The sequence below is a fragment of the Erythrolamprus reginae genome, chromosome 1 (assembly GCF_031021105.1).
Source record: "Erythrolamprus reginae isolate rEryReg1 chromosome 1, rEryReg1.hap1, whole genome shotgun sequence".
Classification (NCBI taxonomy): Eukaryota; Metazoa; Chordata; class Lepidosauria; order Squamata; family Dipsadidae; genus Erythrolamprus; species Erythrolamprus reginae.
This window is the reverse complement of record NC_091950.1, coordinates 274386878-274404916: the sequence shown is the minus strand read 5'-3', so window position 1 is coordinate 274404916 and position 18039 is coordinate 274386878. Positions and strand designations below refer to the sequence as shown.

At 40.4% G+C, this 18039-nt stretch overlaps 1 protein-coding gene across 1 annotated transcript in view; it reads left to right on the top strand.

Annotated features, from left to right (window-relative positions):
- Window positions 1-18039, top strand: part of EYS (eyes shut homolog) — a 1050766-nt gene that overhangs the window by 313541 nt on the left and 719186 nt on the right. The window contains exons 16-18 of the mRNA XM_070763632.1: window positions 14293-14415; window positions 15259-15372; window positions 16777-16890. Coding sequence (XP_070619733.1) covers window positions 14293-14415; window positions 15259-15372; window positions 16777-16890 — 351 coding nt within the window. The remainder of the gene's footprint in view (window positions 1-14292; window positions 14416-15258; window positions 15373-16776; window positions 16891-18039) is intronic.

Here is an 18039-nt window from a genome sequence, read left to right as displayed (position 1 = left end):
GGAAACTGGCAAAAGAAAGAAAGGAAATTAAAAACTGGGATACAGTTAGGTAGAGGAAGTAGAGGCAAAGAAAAAAAATAAAGTTAAAAGCTGGGGTGGGCTTAAGTAGTGACTTACTGGCTGAGCCAAACAATAGAAGAAAAATAAGCAATTTGCTTGAGGTTGCATTTTGAAGGAATAATGGATGAAGATAGTCTCAAATATAGAGAAAGTTGTTGCTCTGCTAGATTTGGGCTCTCTCTGGTTAGATACATAGTTTGATACTGAGGCTTCTTAAGAAGAGGCAAAAAAATATTGAACACCCGATTCTTATCTAGAAAAGTTCTTAAGTAGAGGTGTTCTTAGGTAGAGGTACCACTGTATTTGGCTGTGGTCTATGATCTTAAGAACAAAACTTAGGATCTTAATTAAACTTAGCATTATATTAGATATGCTAAATCTAAGGAAATAAGGGCAGCGCCGGACTTACCCGGCAGGCAGGCTTTGCTGGAGGGACCGGGAGACACGGTCCCTCATGGCGGCCGCCATTTTGGATCCCGGGCGAAGTCTCGCGATGCGAGACTTCGCTCGGGAGATCAGGGCCTGATTGGCCAGGCCCTGATTGGTCCGGGCGGGGCCTGCTTGCCCTATATAAGGGCGAGCAGGCCCGGGGCTCTCCCTTTTCGCCCGGACTGAGCTTCTGTGCAGACACCCGCCCGCCCTCCACTATTTTGCAGTGTGCTTCGGGGTCGCCCTTAGGGGGCCGAATGGGAATTTTTTGCAGTTCTGCCTCTTAGCTGAGCTGTTTTTTCGCCCATTCCACACTGGGGTGATGGCTGTGCGGTTAGGGGGTGCTTGCATTAATTAGGTTAATTGGCTTACCTTTGGTCATTTGGGTAGGCAGGTTAGGGGCGGAAAATTGGGTGGTTTAGCAACCGCGCGTTCTCCCTTGGGCATCTTTGGGGATGATTGACAGGTTCTCCGCAAGCTCATGGAGGGAGTTTCTGCCTGAGCAGCTGGGGGGAACCTGTCTTTGGGTCCTGCACCTTTAATTCCCCGATTTGGGTTAGCCGGTGGGACCCCCCTCATGCACAGCATGGCAGAAAAGGTCACAGGTGACGGCCTGGCCCTCACCTGGACCTTGCATCGAGATACGCCCATGAGTTGCCCAGGAATGTTTACTGGCATAACGTCATTTCCGCCCCGGAAGTATTTGTTTGACCCTGCAGGTCCATTTCCGGGTCATAGTTGTTTATGCTAATTTATGCAAAGTATTTGAATAAATTATGCAAATTTATGTTAATAAAAATGACCCAATTTTAAATCCAGCTCTGGTGTCCGTGTCGTTACTCCGTCTCTCCAGCAAATAAGCTTTTATTAGCTGTACGTATCAAACTTTTGAGCAACCTGCTACAAATGGGCTTGAAGTGTCAGGACATATTTATTTATTTATTTATTTATTTATTTATTTATTTATTTATTTATTTATTTATTTATTTATTTATTTATTTATTTATTTATTTATTTATTTATTTATTTATTTATTTATTTATTTATTTATTTATTTATTTATTTATTTATTTATTTATTATATTTCTATGGGCCCATCTCCCCTACAAGATTTATCTCGGTGTATCTATGCAGCTTCTTGAGCATCAAGATGGATTTGCCATTGGCTGAGAGGGTAGCAGACAATGAACCCAGAGTAGAATAGGGAGATTTCTGTCAAAACCTGTCATATGGATACAGTATGTAACTTCAGTCCTGGATCATCAGGACTATCACTATCACTATCACTAAACATATGTTTAAATAGTTGGCCTTGTATCATGTGGTGACATCTTTATGGCTGGCCATTGTTCAAGAGGCTTTACAACTTTTGAAAGTGAAAAGTTGGTAGACAAAAGTTATTGCAATGATGGAATGCAGTCTGGATTTTCAGGAGAATGGAGTGGCATTCCAGAGAAGCAAAAGACAGGAAAGCTTAGATAGTTTGTGTGGGAGAAAGAGAACGAAGACAACTGTGCTAGTAGTTTGGCAAGATTTCTTTCTATAGGTGAGAAACAATAAAGAAAATTGCTTAGAAGAATCTCAACATGTCCTTCTTCATTTTATGGAACCTGACACTGACTCATATTCTTTAAGATTTTGGAAAGGGAGTACATAGCCAGATAAGTACCAGATGAATTGACAAGAGCTATGCAGAATCTTTCAGAAAGTGGATTTCCTTAAGCTGAACTCCCAGCAAAGCAGTGGAAGTGATGTGCCAGTGCCTGGAGGCTGTTGGGGCCTGGATGGGTGTCAACAAACTCAAACTCAACCCAGACAAGACGGAGTGGCTGTGGGTTTTGCCTCCCAAGGACAATTCTATCTGTCCGTCCATTACCCTGGGGGGGAATTATTGACCCCCTCAGAGAGGGTCCGCAACTTGAGCGTCCTCCTCGATCCACAGCTCACATTAGGAAAACACCTTTCAGCTGTGGCGAGGGGGGCGTTTGCCCAGGTTCGCCTGGTGCACCAGTTGCGGCCCTATTTGGACCGGGAGTCATTGCTCACAGTCACTCATGCCCTCATCACCTCGAGGCTCGACTACTGTAATGCTCTCTACATGGGGCTACCTTTGAAAAGTGTTCGGAAACTTCAGATCATGCAGAATGCAGCTGCGAGAGCAATTATGGGCTTCTCCAAGTATGCCCATATCACTCCAACACTCCGCAGTCTGCATTGGCTGCCGATCAGTTTCCGGTCACAATTCAAAGTGTTGGTTATGACCTATAAAGCCCTTCATGGCACCGGACCAGAATATCTTCGGGACCGCCTCCTGCCGCACGAATCCCAGCGACCGGTTAGGTCCCACAGAGTTGGCCTTCTCCGGGTCCCATCGACTAAACAATGTCATCTGGCGGGACCCAGGGGGAGAGCCTTCTCTGTGGGGGCCCCGACCCTCTGGAACCAGCTCCCCCCTGAGATTAGGATTGCCCCCACCCTCCCTGCCTTTCGTAAACTCCTTAAGACCCACCTTTGCCGTCAGGCATGGGGGAACTAAAACACCTCCCCCTTGCCCATGTTGTTTTGTTGCTTGATTGACTGTGTGCCTGTTTTTTATATATACTGTTTTTATGAGATTATTAATTTAAATTGTAACTAGATGGGTGGGCATTGGATTTGGTATTATGTACTGTACTGTTTTTTATTATTGTTGTGAGCTGCCCCGAGTTTGCGGAGAGGGGCGGCATATAAATCCAATAAACCTAAACCTAAACCTAAACCATCTCTAGCTGTGTTTTCATACTCAGATGAGATATTTAAGCAATTGTGCTTTGACAAATACAGTGTTTCAATGCATCAGTTGGTGAGTCTCTGAGAGAAGCACATGCATGTATTTGCATAGGTCTAAACATAAAGGATTTTGTCCACGTGAAGTTTAATATCAATCATTTTCCCTTTTTTAAATAGAGGTCTTTGTTCATTCCTCTTTGTGTTTGATATTAATGGATGTTTGCAGATAGTACATTCTTAGTTGTCAAAAACACTTTATTACAGTTATGGATTCCTTCCAGTGTCTCTGTTAGTGGTTTATGATCCTCTTTTATTAATTTTTGTGGTACTTGTGTCTCCCTTTAGATCATTCTTTTTTTTTTCCATCTGGTTTTTATCCATTTATCCAGTTCTTTTCTTCTATTCAATTTCTTCAACTATTTACTTCAATTGCCCTTCCCACTCCCTTCTAAAACCCAACTCTTGTCTCTTATCATATATTGTTGATGAAATAGCCGGACACCGGTTGTGGTCAACAGTACTTTATTAATAAGGTCGGAACAACGTTTACACATACATAAAGATCCGTAGTCTAATGACAGGTCTTATATACTCCTGTCTGCTGAGGCAACCACCAATGGGGTAACATAACCTTTGCCGCCATTACAACAGCAGCAATTAACCAATAACTGTAACTCGGGTTCACCCAATGAACAACTTATCTCTAAGCACAATTCCCTACTAATCTCTAGGCAGGACATAACACTCCTCCCCCCTTACGTTGGAGCAAATGTAATCTTCCAAGTACGCAGGCCTCCGTCACACCCATTCCAAATGGCAAGGAATGATGACATCCCAAGCCCCACCCTGAGGTGTAGTCTGGGGAACATCAGATCGCTCTGTAGTTCTGTTCTGGGGACCTTCCCATACTACCGTGGCTGGGGGCCTTTCTGCTGCTTCTGGAACAGCAGGGGGTAGGTAAGTTAGGAGGGACCCCCAGACCCTTGGTAAAATGGCATCTGATCTGGGATGGATAGCCGTGTCACACTGTGGACGAATCTGGTCAATGTGCCTCTTCCAGCAGTGGCCGTCCGGAAGACCAACCTCATAGGATCGTGGCCCCAATTCCCTGGCTATGATGGCAGGTATCCACACCAGCCCCTCAGCATAGGAGAGAACAAAAACCTGAGATCCCATGGTCAGTCCCCAAGGGGAAGTCTCTGACCATGAGGAGCCAAGTGCATACTGCAGGTGAAGTCTGTCCACAACAATACACAATTTGCAACCCATTAAAAGTTCTGCCGGTGTCTTATTAGTGGTTACGCAGGGCGTGGAATGCTGAGCGAGCAGTAATTCTGATAACTTTTGTTGCCATGACCCATGAGGTAATTTTCTAAGGGTGTCCTTGGTAGAGCACACCATACGCTCTACCAGGCCATTACTGGCCGGGTGCCAGGGTGAAGTTAAGGCGTGACGAACCCCAATTGTGGCCAAATATGTTTCCATCAACACTGAGGTGAACTGGGGTCCATTGTCCAAGACCAACAGGTCCGGGTACCCGTGGGTGGTGAACAGGGCATCTAGGGCATCAATAAAAGTCTGAGATGTGGTGGATCGGAGGTGGACCACCTCTAACCACTTGGAGTGAGCATCCATAAGATAAGGAACATTTGACCCATGAAAGGGCCGGCAAGGTCCACATGGACCCGGGCCCAAGGCCCTGCTGGGGGCTCCCAAACCAGCAGCTCAGCCTGGGAGGGAGCAGGGTGACTTTCTTGGCATGCCTGGCAACTCGCTACTCGCTGCTAAACATCTCCATCAAGACCAGGCCACCACACATATCCTCTCGCTAACGCCTTCATCCGTACCACCCCAGGTGTCCCCTATGAAGGGAGGACAGGACTAGTCCGTAAGGGCAATGGAATCACAACCCTGGAACCCCGCAAAAGGCAGCCTTGCACTATGGATAGTTATGTGCGGCAATAAAAATACGAGGAGAATTCTGGTGAGGGGGCGGTAAGGGGCCAACACCACAGGAACCATTTGAATTATGGTAGACAAGGTGGAGTTGTGATTAGAATATTTAGCTACCTCAGGAGCAGCTAATGTGAGAGGGTCGTCTGTGATGGCCAACACAGTGGAGGCCGGAGCCAGATCCACAAGCAGATCTGGAAGTGTACATCGGCTTAAGGCATCCGCATGAGCAATATGTCTCCCAGGTCGGTAAATTAAGTGATACGAGTAGTTAGCTAAAAATATAATCCACCGAGACATGCGGGGTGACAGAACAGCTAGGCTCTGACGATTTCCCGACAACAGCCCCAAGAGAGGTTGATGATCTGTCACCAGCTCAAAGTCTTGGCTGTATACATAGTCATGGAAGCGGCAGACCCCTGCTATGAGCGCCAGGGCTTCCCGATCAATCTGACCAAAATTCTGCTTGGCTTTGGCTAGGGTACGGGAAAAGAATGCCAGAGGCACTTCAGATCCATTTGGCAATCTATGGCTAAACACTGTGCCGATGCCAAAAGGGGAAGCGTCACACGTAAGGACTAAAGGCAAGTTTGGAGAGTATTGAGCCAGTACTGCATTGGAGGTAAGTATATCCTTTACGGCCTTAAAAGTGCTTGCCTCCCTTGGTCCCCAAGACCACCTAGCATTCTTATCCAAGAGGCGGTGAAGTGACTCGGCCAATGAAGCCTTATGAGGAATAAACAGCATAAAAATTGAGCAAGCCCAAGAAAGCTTGCAATTCTGCCTTGGAACGTGGTGCCGGGGCATTTTGAATGGCCCGTGTCTTCTCAGGGGTGGGGTGGATGCCGTTAGCATCCACAATGAAGCCTAAGAATTCCACACTTGGAACCCCAACACGCATTTGTGCAGTTTCAACTTAAGGTCTGACTCTTGAAATTTGGAGAGGACCAACCGCAATCTGGATATCAACTCAGACTCAGAGTGGGCCGACACCAGTACATCATCAAAATATAGCAACGTGCCCAGAATTCCATGAAGTAGGTGCTCTATGTGTCCCTGAAAGATAGTTGGGGCCATGGAAACTCCAAATTGCAACCGGTGACACTTGAAAACCCCTTGATGGGTGATAATGGCCTGGGATTTTGCAGTTTGTGGGTCCACAGGAAGCTGCTGGTACGCCTGTGAAAGGTCCAACTTTGCGAATAAACAACCATCCCCCAACGAGTGCAGCAAATGCTGTACCACCGGCAGGGGATAGGAATGGTGAGCTAGAACCTTATTAATGGAACATTTATAATCCCCACAAATCCTTATTCCCCCATCCTGACAGCTGTAACGATGGGCGTCTCCCAAGAGGATTGGTCAGTTGGCTCGAGCACCCCCTGAGCAATTAAGTGATCCAGTTCCGCACCCATCTTTGGGCGGAGGGCAAGTGGTACCCGGCGGGGTTTTAAATGAATAGCCGGCACCAGGGTCTCAAATTGAGTCAACAGGGACACAGATGAGTCTTCGACAACCGTGGAAAACACTGCTTGGCCATGGATCAGGAAATAAGTCAATGGACAGAGGCAGTGTCAACTTGCATAGAGCATGGTGTTTGGCCTAGGCAGACAACGATGGAGATCTTATCGGCCTGGAGGGAGGAGGTCTCACATACTATGGTTTGTGACTATATGGTAGCAGAGTGAATAGCATTGCAGTCATACCGCTAGGGCCCTGAGTCCCTTTGTTGCCATCTCGAGAAAGGAGAAAATTGATCACGGGGGCTTTGGGCAGGAGCGGGCGGTTGGCGGTGGAGGCGGCACGCATGGGCAATATGGCCCCTGTTACCACAGCAGCGGCAGACAGCTCCCTAAATGGGCAGGCTGCACAGAAATGGTTCCCACCACAACCCGACAAGGCAACGGAGGATGACGGGATCTTTCAGCCGGTGGGTTGCGGGCACGGGCAGCAGCCAGACGGCAGACCTCCTCTTCTATGGCTAAAGCCTTCTCGATGTCCTGAGGTAAGCGAGGAACATCCGGGCTCGGTGCTGCTGACGTAGCATTGACAGTGCTGTCCATTGCTGCAAGGAATTGGGTGGAAAGTTCAAAAGCCTGGCCCTCTGTCAACGTTGCCTTAAAAGTAAGCTCCTCCATAGCTAATAAGCAGCATTTAAGGTAGCCATCCCTCACTCCAAAAACTAGTCAGTCCAGCAAATAATCATTTAAGTTGTCGAATTTGCAATATAAAGCCGCACTGCGCAAAGTGGCAACAAATTCATTGATGGATTCGCCCTCCAATTGATTACGGTGGTAAAGCTTATATCTGCGGGTGCAGTAGGAGGGCGCTGGGGCGTAATGGTCTTGCAAGGTCGAGAGAAATTCAGGCCAAAGAACGCCATGGATGGAAGTCGGAGCAAACATCACACGAGCTGTCTCGAACATCTCCGTGCCACAGAAGCCTAAAAAGTATGAATGCTTGCGGTCTCCGGATATCTCGGAGATTAGGAAACAATCAAAACGGGCCACGTAGGAATCCCATGTTTCTCCTTGAGGGTCAAAAGGAGGAAAAGTCAATTGGGTAGACATTGCACTTACTGGAGTTTGTGGCCGTAGGCAGAAGAAACACGGCGGCGTTCAAACACCCTCGTCGCCAGTGAAATAGCCGGACACCGGTTGCGATCAACAGTACTTTATTAATAAGGTCGGAACAACGTTTACACATACATAAAGATCCTTAGTCTAATGACAGGTCTTATATACTCCTGTCTACTGAGGCAACCACCAATGAGGTATCATAACCTTTGCCGCCATTACAACACCGGCAATTAATCAATAACTGTAACTCGGATTCACCCAATGAACAACTTGTCTCTAAGCACAATCCCCTACTAATCTCTAGGCAGGACATAACAGTTGAGATAGTTTATTTTATTTATTTTTCTTTTTTTGTTGCCTAAATATAGGCTGTGACAGCAACCCATGTCACAGTTAGTGACAAAACATACATATGCATCATATGTTCTATGAAGACACTTCAATATTATCCAATGAATATTAACATGGTATTAATAATATATAATAAGAATACTTTAAGGATCACAGTATTCCAGAAGGAAATTAAAACTGGCACATGCTTAATCTGCATATAGATTTAGCAGAATACTATAAAAAATAACCAAAATATGTGTACTTAATAAATGTGTGATAAGCAGAGTGAGGAAAGTAATTTATTCAGTGATAAATTAAGATTTCTTAATATTTTATATTTTATTTAAAGTAGGATGTTTTCAGATATATGCATAAGGAATAACATTGCCCTCTTATGCATGTCAACTCTGAAATGAGTCTGTGAGTTCAGAAGAAGCTGTATCTAAATAGATAGATTTAAGATTTCAGCTTGAATAGATTTATATCAATACATCACTTTCTTCAAAGCAAAGTACTTCTTAACCTTGATCATGTCATCTCAGATCTTTTATTGCTCAAAGTCATATTTTGTGCAAAATCCCGTAATGTTTATTTTATGTGTCATTCTCCCAAAAAATGCATAGTATGTTATAGCTCATAAATCTAATTCATGGCACATTTTGAAAATGCATGCACTCTATAAAAGCTGTTAAAAGAGAAGTAGCTTAGAAACAGAAGACTGCAATATGCTGGAAACTGGAGCCTTGAATAGCCTTGTGAATCTGTATATTTGCCATTCAGGCAACCATTTCATTTTATGGGATGTTTCTTAGGCATCTTCAAATATTTTATTTATTATTGTTTATTTGATTTGTTTTCTACATTTATTATTTTACAAATAACTCAGCAGATGTAAGATATCTAACATACCTTTCTCCTCCTGTTTTGTCCACAAGAACCCTATGGGCTAAATTGGGCTGAGAGGGATTGACTGGTCCAAGGTCACTCAGTCAGCTTTCATGTCTAAGGCAGGACTTGAACTCATAGTCTCCTGGTCTTTAGCCTGTGGCCTTATCCATTAGATCAAACTGGCTCTGGTCAAGAAAACTGAGCAAGATAGCTCCTGAGAGAAATTAGTCTCCCCTTCCTGCTGACAGAAAACTGTTGTTGAAAGACTAAGCTATTTATAGTGTCAGACTGACATAAATGAATGAGTTTTAACTGCTGAACTGCGCTTCTATTATTATTTTTGAACAATCACTTATAGCATTACTTTCAATTCAACATAAAACTTAGTAAAAGCTTGGTATATTCAGTAATTATCTCCAGTATATTTCAGTTCTTTTAACTAGTCAACCTGGTGCATTGCTGATTTTTTAAATTATTATTATTGTGACAGTTATGCTGGTTATCATGAAAAACAGTGTTTCTTTGCTCTTCTATGCTGACAGAATTCAAATATATAATATCTATCTATTTTTATGGTAGGGTCTACATATATTCTTTCATAAATAACAGTCTTTCAAATCAGGAGCAGTTTATTATTGTCTTTGATGGAAAATTGACAATATACAATTTATTTCCATATGTCGGTACTTGCATTTCAGGTCTTATATTTAAATAACAATTGCTTCTGAACTTTCAAAAGGTGAAATAATTCAATTCTTTTACTTGAAATAATAATAAAAAAACCTTATTTCTAATTGTTTATCAATGACCAACATTTTAACAGTCCTTAAACCAATAATATTTTGCCTCACAATTTTTTTCAGCAATGAGATATAAAGGAGAATTACTTGTTGCAAAATAATATATGAATTATAGTAGAACATGTTAAAAGGATAGTACTGTATAACATGCGTTAATTGAGCAAATTACAATGTATAATTATTGTACTGAAGAATTTAGTCAGTGTTTATTCATAGGGAAAACTACATTTACACTTGTGCAATTTTCACTCCCAGCCTTACCTCCACAAAATGCAAATAATGTTATTATATTGATCCACTATCATGCCTTCAGGTTATTCCTGTGTCTTCTGGGACTAAATTCTCCCAGACATGAATGCTTGGAGCAAAATTAGCTCAATTTGGTTTAAGAAATAATTTTCTTTTGCATTCATTTTCTGGAAGACAGTCTGTTATTTATTCAGCATTTAGTATAACTGACTTACAAATGAGCATACTTATTAAAGATAAAGACTTCACTCTGCATTATTCAGTCACCATAGAAAAGTGACATACCATGGATATGAAATCAGAATATTTTCAGGATTTATCTGTGTCCGCCTTTGCTTTTTATTTATTTATTTATTTTTATAATAATAATAATAATAATAATAATAATAATAATAATAATAATAATAATAATAATAATAATAATAAAATGTCCGCTGAGATCCAATGGTTTTCAAATGTACCAAAGGATCTTAGCGGACATTTGAAAACCATTGGAATTGACAAAATCTCCATCTGTCAATTGCAAAAGGCCGCTTTACTGGGATCGGCAAACATAATTCACTGCTACATCACTCAGTCCTAGGTGCTTGGGAAGCGCCCGACTGGTGATGAAATACGAAATCCAGCATAGTGATCTCGTTTGCTGTGTTATACTGATGATGATGATAATAATAATAATAATAATAATAATAATAATAATAATAATAATAATAATAATAATATATTAGATTTGTATGCCGCCACTCTCCGAAAACTCAGGGCGTACATCTTTTATAGTACATCTGAGAAGATGTGCTATACCCACAAGTTGAATTCATGGACCTGAGATCAATTATTCTGGAAAAAAGAACATGAAAGTCCTGCAATAACAATAATGATTTCCAAATTCATTGAAGGCAAAGAATCTTTCTCTCACTTCATCAAAGAAGGAGGTCTAGGTTTAAGGGAAAGTCTATGAAGGCTCAAGTGGGGCCAATTACTTTCATAGTTTCAGGTTCATGCAATTTTTCATTACATTCCACTGTGTCATTTCATCTTTTCTTGTTTTGCTGATTCTTCAGATTATTCAGTCCAAAAAACAGATGAATAGGAGAGGTGGGGGAAAACCCTCAAATAAGATCATCTCGGTTTTGTTTAGTGTAGGATGGGATAGGAAGAAAGTTGGATAAGCTTTAAAGATTCGGTTATTCTACCTTTTGGGGGGAGTTAGGGGAAATCAATTATGTCCAGTCATTGTCAACTCCTAGTGACTTCATAATAGATATGGCATTCCTGCAACCTCTGCTGTGCCTGTTACTTGACATGACCTAGCCTGAAGGTCTTACAAGCATTCTGTAGATAAAGCATCTGGTACTAATGGATCTTTGCCTGGTTTCAAAACTGCCATATCATTAAATGACAGCAATAATCATTGTACCCCTGGTTGAGTGTAAGTAGATCCTCCCTTAAGAATGGTGATCCAAATAACTGGGATTGGTTTCCTGAATAAACTTTTATTTCACGTAGTAACATGAAATTGTTTGCATCCAAATGAATTTTCTATCAGAGCAGTCATTTGTTCAGGAATGGCTAATGCACAGAGCAATGCATCAGGAAGAGCTTCAACCCCAATAATACGCGAGCATATAATCGATACAAACATAAGGTAAACAGCTCCAAACTCAATTGCAGAAAATATGACTTCAGCAATAGAGCGGTCAATGCTTGGAATGCACTTCCTGACTCTGTGGTTTCACACACACACACACACATAACTTTAAACTTAGACTGTCTACTGTTTACCTCACCCCATTCCCATGAAGTGTGTAAGGGCTGTGCATAAGCACACCAACATATTTACTGTCCCTGTCCAACTGCTCCCCATTTATTTGTATCCATTTATTGTACTCATGTTTATACTTACATTTGCTACTTTATACATGCTTGACTAAACAAACAAACAAGCAAACATGCTCCTGGACCAAAAGAATGCTCAGGTCATCCTTGGAAGCATATGTAGGCACTTGGTTTCTCTTACAAAGAAAGCAATACAGATAAAGTATGTGAAATATTATAGGCTTACAGAACCTCATGCTTAACCATTTACATTTGTGTTTATACTATTCAATTTTATATTCTATTCTGTTTTCAACTCACAATTTATAGTGTGTCCCTTAATATTAAGAACCTCTATAGAGTTTTAATATTATAATGCTGTTATTAATGGTACAGTTTAGGTATTCTTTGCATCTCACATTTTTTCATATTTCACATAATGGTTGTGTTATAAATATTTTTGTTTCATATTGCTGCCTTTCCATTTTGAAGTCAACTAAGCACCTACAGAAGGGTTCCATGCCTATGATTTTATATGCCTATTTATTAAATATAGATTTGGGTTTAGGTTTTATTCTGTTGTAATTATTTCTAAATGATGGATTTCATTCATCTTACACTTTTATTTATAGCTATGATCTGAAGACAAATAGTTCACATTTCATTTTGGGAGGGGAGGGGTAGAATTGTACATAGTAGCCTCAAATTACTGCAGTAGGTATTTCCGTTTTCAAACAATTGTTCTATAAATAAGGTTCTTTACAAAATCTGAGATAATGGTAAGTATGCAGCAAACAGCACTGTTACTATCCAGATTTCTTTGTTGAATTTTATAACTTTTGCAACAACTGAGTGTAGTCTTAGGAAGATGGGACTGGGAAAACGATGCTTCAGACTGCAATAGATAAATATATAAATAATTTAATTTAATTTAATTTAATTATTTAATTTATTGTATTCCTATGCTGGCCAACTCCTAAAGGACTCTATACACTAGAATGGAAAAGATTTAGATGTAAGATTAAGTTTGTATAGCTAAAGATTAAATTTAATAGTTAAGGCCAAATGTAATATTATCAAAAGACTTTGCTTGCTTGTTAACTATCATAGATATCAGCGGGCAATGAGGTAAGACAAAAATAATAAGGCAATGATAAAAATGCTATTATGTTGTTATGCAAATTCTTTCTCTGTACCTGCTTGTAACGGTGTGATGCAATTACGGAAGAGTGCCATTTTTTTCATGAAGTCACAACTAGAGACATATCATGTATTTGATTCCTATACAGTGGTACCTCTACTTATGAACGCCTCTACTGACAAACTTTTCTAGATACGAACCCGGTGTTTAAGATTTTTTTGCCTCTACTTCCGAAACATTTTCTACTGACAAACCCGAGCCATCAATTCCCCTGAGATTCAGGAATTCTTGTGCTGCTGGGAATCCCAGCAGCACAAGAAGGGGCGCTTCGGGTGACAACGGAAGTCTGGAGGCAGGGATTCCCAGCAAGGGAAGGCTCAGGGAAATCCCAGCAGCACAAGAAGGGGTGCTTCAGGTGGCAATGGAAGTCCAGAGGAGGGGATTCCCAGTGGCGCAAGGCAAAAGGGTGACTTTTGGGATGGGTTTGCACGCATTATTTGCTTTTACATTGATTCCTATGGGGAAAATTGTTTCTACTTACGAACCTTTCTACTTATGAATCTGGTCACGGAACGAATGAAGTTCGTAAGTAGAGGTACCACTGTACTTAATTTATTTCAATGTATCCAGCTACCCACTCACTAATTGAATTGGAAATCATCAGGCGTTAACAGATAAAGAACCAGTGAATTTTTCATCCTAAGGGTGTATATAGCTAAAGGGTCACAATCTATAGACTGAGGAGTTCTTCTTGTAAGACAGAATCTGTGGCAAAGGCTAAATGGGCATAGATGGACCAGTGCCATTCAGATAGAACTACATTTTTTGCATCGACCAAAATCCTTCACATAAATTATGCACTTGACTTGACATTTTGGGCTTAGATAGCTTAAAGCTAAGTCGCCTTAGATCTGGTCTTAATGTAGTTCATAAAATCATATGCCACAAAGTTAAGAACATAATAGACTTACTATAGCAATACATAATACTTTAATACACATATATAAATATTTTTATTTCTTTTTATTTTTTTATATATGTTGGTCTTGTATATATGTACATTCTGTATTTAGTATTTGTATTTTTGTATGTTGATTGTTTTAAATGCAATAAAAAATTAAAATTAAAATCCAGTTGAAAACATAATTAAACTAGTTCTGTTTAAATTTTGTAAATATAATACCACTGACCTTTTTTTGTTCTTTAGCTTACTGAACAGTGTCATTTTTCTCAGAGTCTTTTAATATACATTTATATTTGCTTTTACTATAAACAGGATTTCTGGGTGAACTCTGTGAATCAAAGAAAGATAGTTGTCTCTCCCAGCCCTGTGGAACTACCAGCATCTGCCAGGAAGACCTGGAGGGCTATAGTTGTTTCTGTGCACCCGGTTTTATAGGTATGCTTGAATTTAAATATAATCAAATACATTGATGCAACTTATTCTTTAAAGTCCTCTTAGTAGCTTTTAATTCTCAACTAGTTGGATAGAAGACAACAGGTTTCAGTTCAACTATGCCAAGACTGACTGACTGGTATTTTAAACACCCCCCAGTTCTCTTACTTTTCAACTGGTGCATATTTTGGGGGTCCTATTGCTCAAATCATCCTCCATGTGGCAGACGTAGCTAGGGCAATTTTGCACTGGTTTGTCTTGTGCATTAATGTGCCTGTTTCTGAGACTATGGGGACCGCACATGATACTAGTAAAGAGAAACATTAGAACAGGGGAGAGAAGGCACTCTGGTGCACTTATGCACGCCCCTTACTGATCTCTTTGGAATCGGGAGAGGTCAACAGTGGATAGTCTAAGGGAAAAGTTTTGGGGGTTAGATGATGATACTACAGAGTCAGGGAGTGAGCTCCATGCATGAGCTACTCGGTTCCTAAAGTTGTATTTCTTGCAGTCGAGTTTAGAGCAGTTTACTTTAAGTTTGTATCTGTTGTGTACTCATGTGTTGTTCTGGTTGAAGCTGAAGTAGTCGTTGACATGTATGCAAATTTGTGGGTGGGTGGAGGAGTGGACTACTCTGGCTGATCTCAAATGGTGGTCCATGCTTCCAGGTTGACTGGTGTCATCTGAATCTTGCAAGCAGAGAAATTACAACTCTCTGACAAGAAAATATCTCCTAAGGCTCAAACGCCTAATGTTACAGTACCTTCTTTTTCTTGCTCCTTTTTTGTTCTTAACTGCTCTGCCCAATTACGTTTCTCATGAACAAAATCTTTCACTTTCTGTCAGGTGCGAATTGTGACATAGAAGTGAATGAGTGCCTAAGTGATCCATGTCGCAATGGTGCTGTGTGCATCAATCAGCTTAATACTTTCAGCTGCCTGTGTTCTAGTGGATTTGAAGGTAACAAAAAAAAAAAAAATACAGGTACAAATTTTAAGAGATCAACCTACAATTACAAATCAATTACAATGCAATAGTGTGAAGTAACTGTACCCTATACCAGTAGTTGGTGAAACCTTTTTCACTCACGTGCCAAAAGGTTGTATGCATGCGCAGTAGCATATGCACATGATCACACCCATGCCCTACGCCCATGCCACAACCCCTCCCTATTTCCCTCTCCCATGCACACTACCTCCCCCCACTGCCTCTCCCTGCACATGCACACAGGCTTCACAACGGACTCTTGAAGCCTGGGGATGAAAAGAAGGCTGAGCTGACATAGGGCAATGCTCACGTGCCCTCTGATTTGGCTCTGCATGCCACTTGTGTCATACATGCCATAGGGAAGAGCCTTCTCTGTGGTGGCCCCATCCCTCTGAATCAACTTCCCCCAGAGATTAGAACTGCCCCCACCCTCCTTGTCTTTCGCAAATTACTTAAGACCCACCTGTATCACCAGGCATGGGGGAACTGAGACACCTCCCCCAGGCTTTTATATTTTATGTTTGGTATGCGTGTGCTGCATGGTTTTAAATGATGGGGTTTTAGATGTTTTTAATATTAGATTTGTTTCATTGTCATATTGTTTTATTATTGTTGTGAGCCACCCCGAGTCTTCGGAGAGGGGTGGCATACAAATCTAATAAATTATTATTATTATTATTATTATTATTATTATTATTATTATTATTATTATTATTATTACTATTACTATTATTATTATTATTATTATTATTATTATTATTATTATTATTATTATACAGGTTGAATTGAAGGAATGTGGCTAATGAAGGACAAAAATTAATGGGGTTAAATTGATAGTAATTGAATCAAGAAAAGCTGGGAATTTTTTCAGTCAAATTCCTTGGCTGATAAAGTATTCTATTATTTTTTTAAAAAAAACTGTTCAAAAAGCATTCCTTAAGGGATATTAGGCAGGGAACTTCTGTAAATAAGGTAATGTATTTTCACATCTGAAATTTTGTTTCCCTGCCCCCTTTGGTGAGACCCCATTTGCTGCCTTAACAAATGCATTCTATTATATTTCAATGTCAATTCTTTTTTATGCTTTGATGCAAATTGATAGAGAAATTGGCTGTTGTAAATCTTGAGAATCAGTTCAATGTCTCTGAAGACTACCATTTTTTTTGTGCCCTCTTAGCACATCATTGTAACAGCTCAAATAATAATGTGTCTGCAGAATGCTTTAGTGAGATAGGTGGAACTTATAATCATACTAGTGACAGAATGTTCTCAACAGTGAATTACTTTACACAAACATGCCGATAAAAGTATACTCTTAATCAAATGTTTGACTTCTGTAACGTATTGCCTTTTTCTCCCTCTCCAATCACTATATAGGTACACTTTGTGAAATCAACACAAATGAATGTCACTCCAACCCTTGTATCCATAATGGAACCTGTACAGATCTTATCAATGGATATAGCTGTATCTGCTTATCTGGCTTTGCTGGTAAGCGTCAGAAATACTTTCCTAGAAAATTCCAATCTGCAAGGATTATCACAGGGTTATTAATTTGGGGCATGTTTCAGCAATGGGTTTCTCCCAGTTCGGCCTGGATGTAAGAACCAGCAGCGGTGGCGGCGGGAGGCTCCATCCATCCGCTTTTGTGTATGCACAGAGGCAAACCAGTAGCAATGGGATTTACAACCCACTACTGGCATGCTTAGGTTACACTTTATATACCATAATTGAATGTTTATTTGCCATTTTCTTTCACTTTTTTTGTATAGTTCCTCTTAATAAAGTTATTTAATTATTATTTTACAATGTATGACCAGCTTGGTCATACAAATATATCAGTAAGGGATCAAAGATCTTGAAATTTCCCACATAAACTGACTGTGGACAAAAGAAGAAACTCCATCTTATTTTGCATAGCACTGAGATGTAATTTTTATCATGTAATTTTCTTCCAGCAGAGAAAATAATAAAAGCAATACCTCAAAACCTACTTACTGGGTGTGGTGAAGTTTAAGATTTAGAAAAGAATTATTTAAATGAAGCCTATGGCTTACTTATATGCCATCTCTTTTAGCAATTAGAAAATAATATTTCTTTATGCATATGACTTGTATCATTCCAAAACAACTTTCATTATGATTACACTTCTTAGGTCAATAATTTAAATTTCTAGACTTATATTTTCTATCTTCTACCATGATTCTTTAGCTTTCTCTACTACCTGTACATCCAAATTTTCTTAACACATAACGTGCTTAAGTAATTTATGCTTGCTTGCTTGCTTATTTGCTTGCTTACTTACTTGTTTGTTTGTTTGTTTTGTTTGTCTGTTTGTTTGACTTCTATGCTACCCAATCCCGAAGGACTCAGGGCGGCTTACAACTTAATAACAATACAAAAAGATACAGCAATAAAAAAAGAAGTCGAATATAAGCTCTATAAAATTAACCCCAGTAAAACCTATTTATATAAAAACCAATCAAATCTTATGCATGCACACCATTCATAAAATAAAATTTGACCATGAAAGATGGACAGTTCATGGCCCCCAGGCCTGCCTGCAAAGCCAGGTCTTTGTGGCCTTGCGAAAGGTCAGTAGGATGGGAGCAGTATGGACATCAGGGGCAGTTGGTTCCA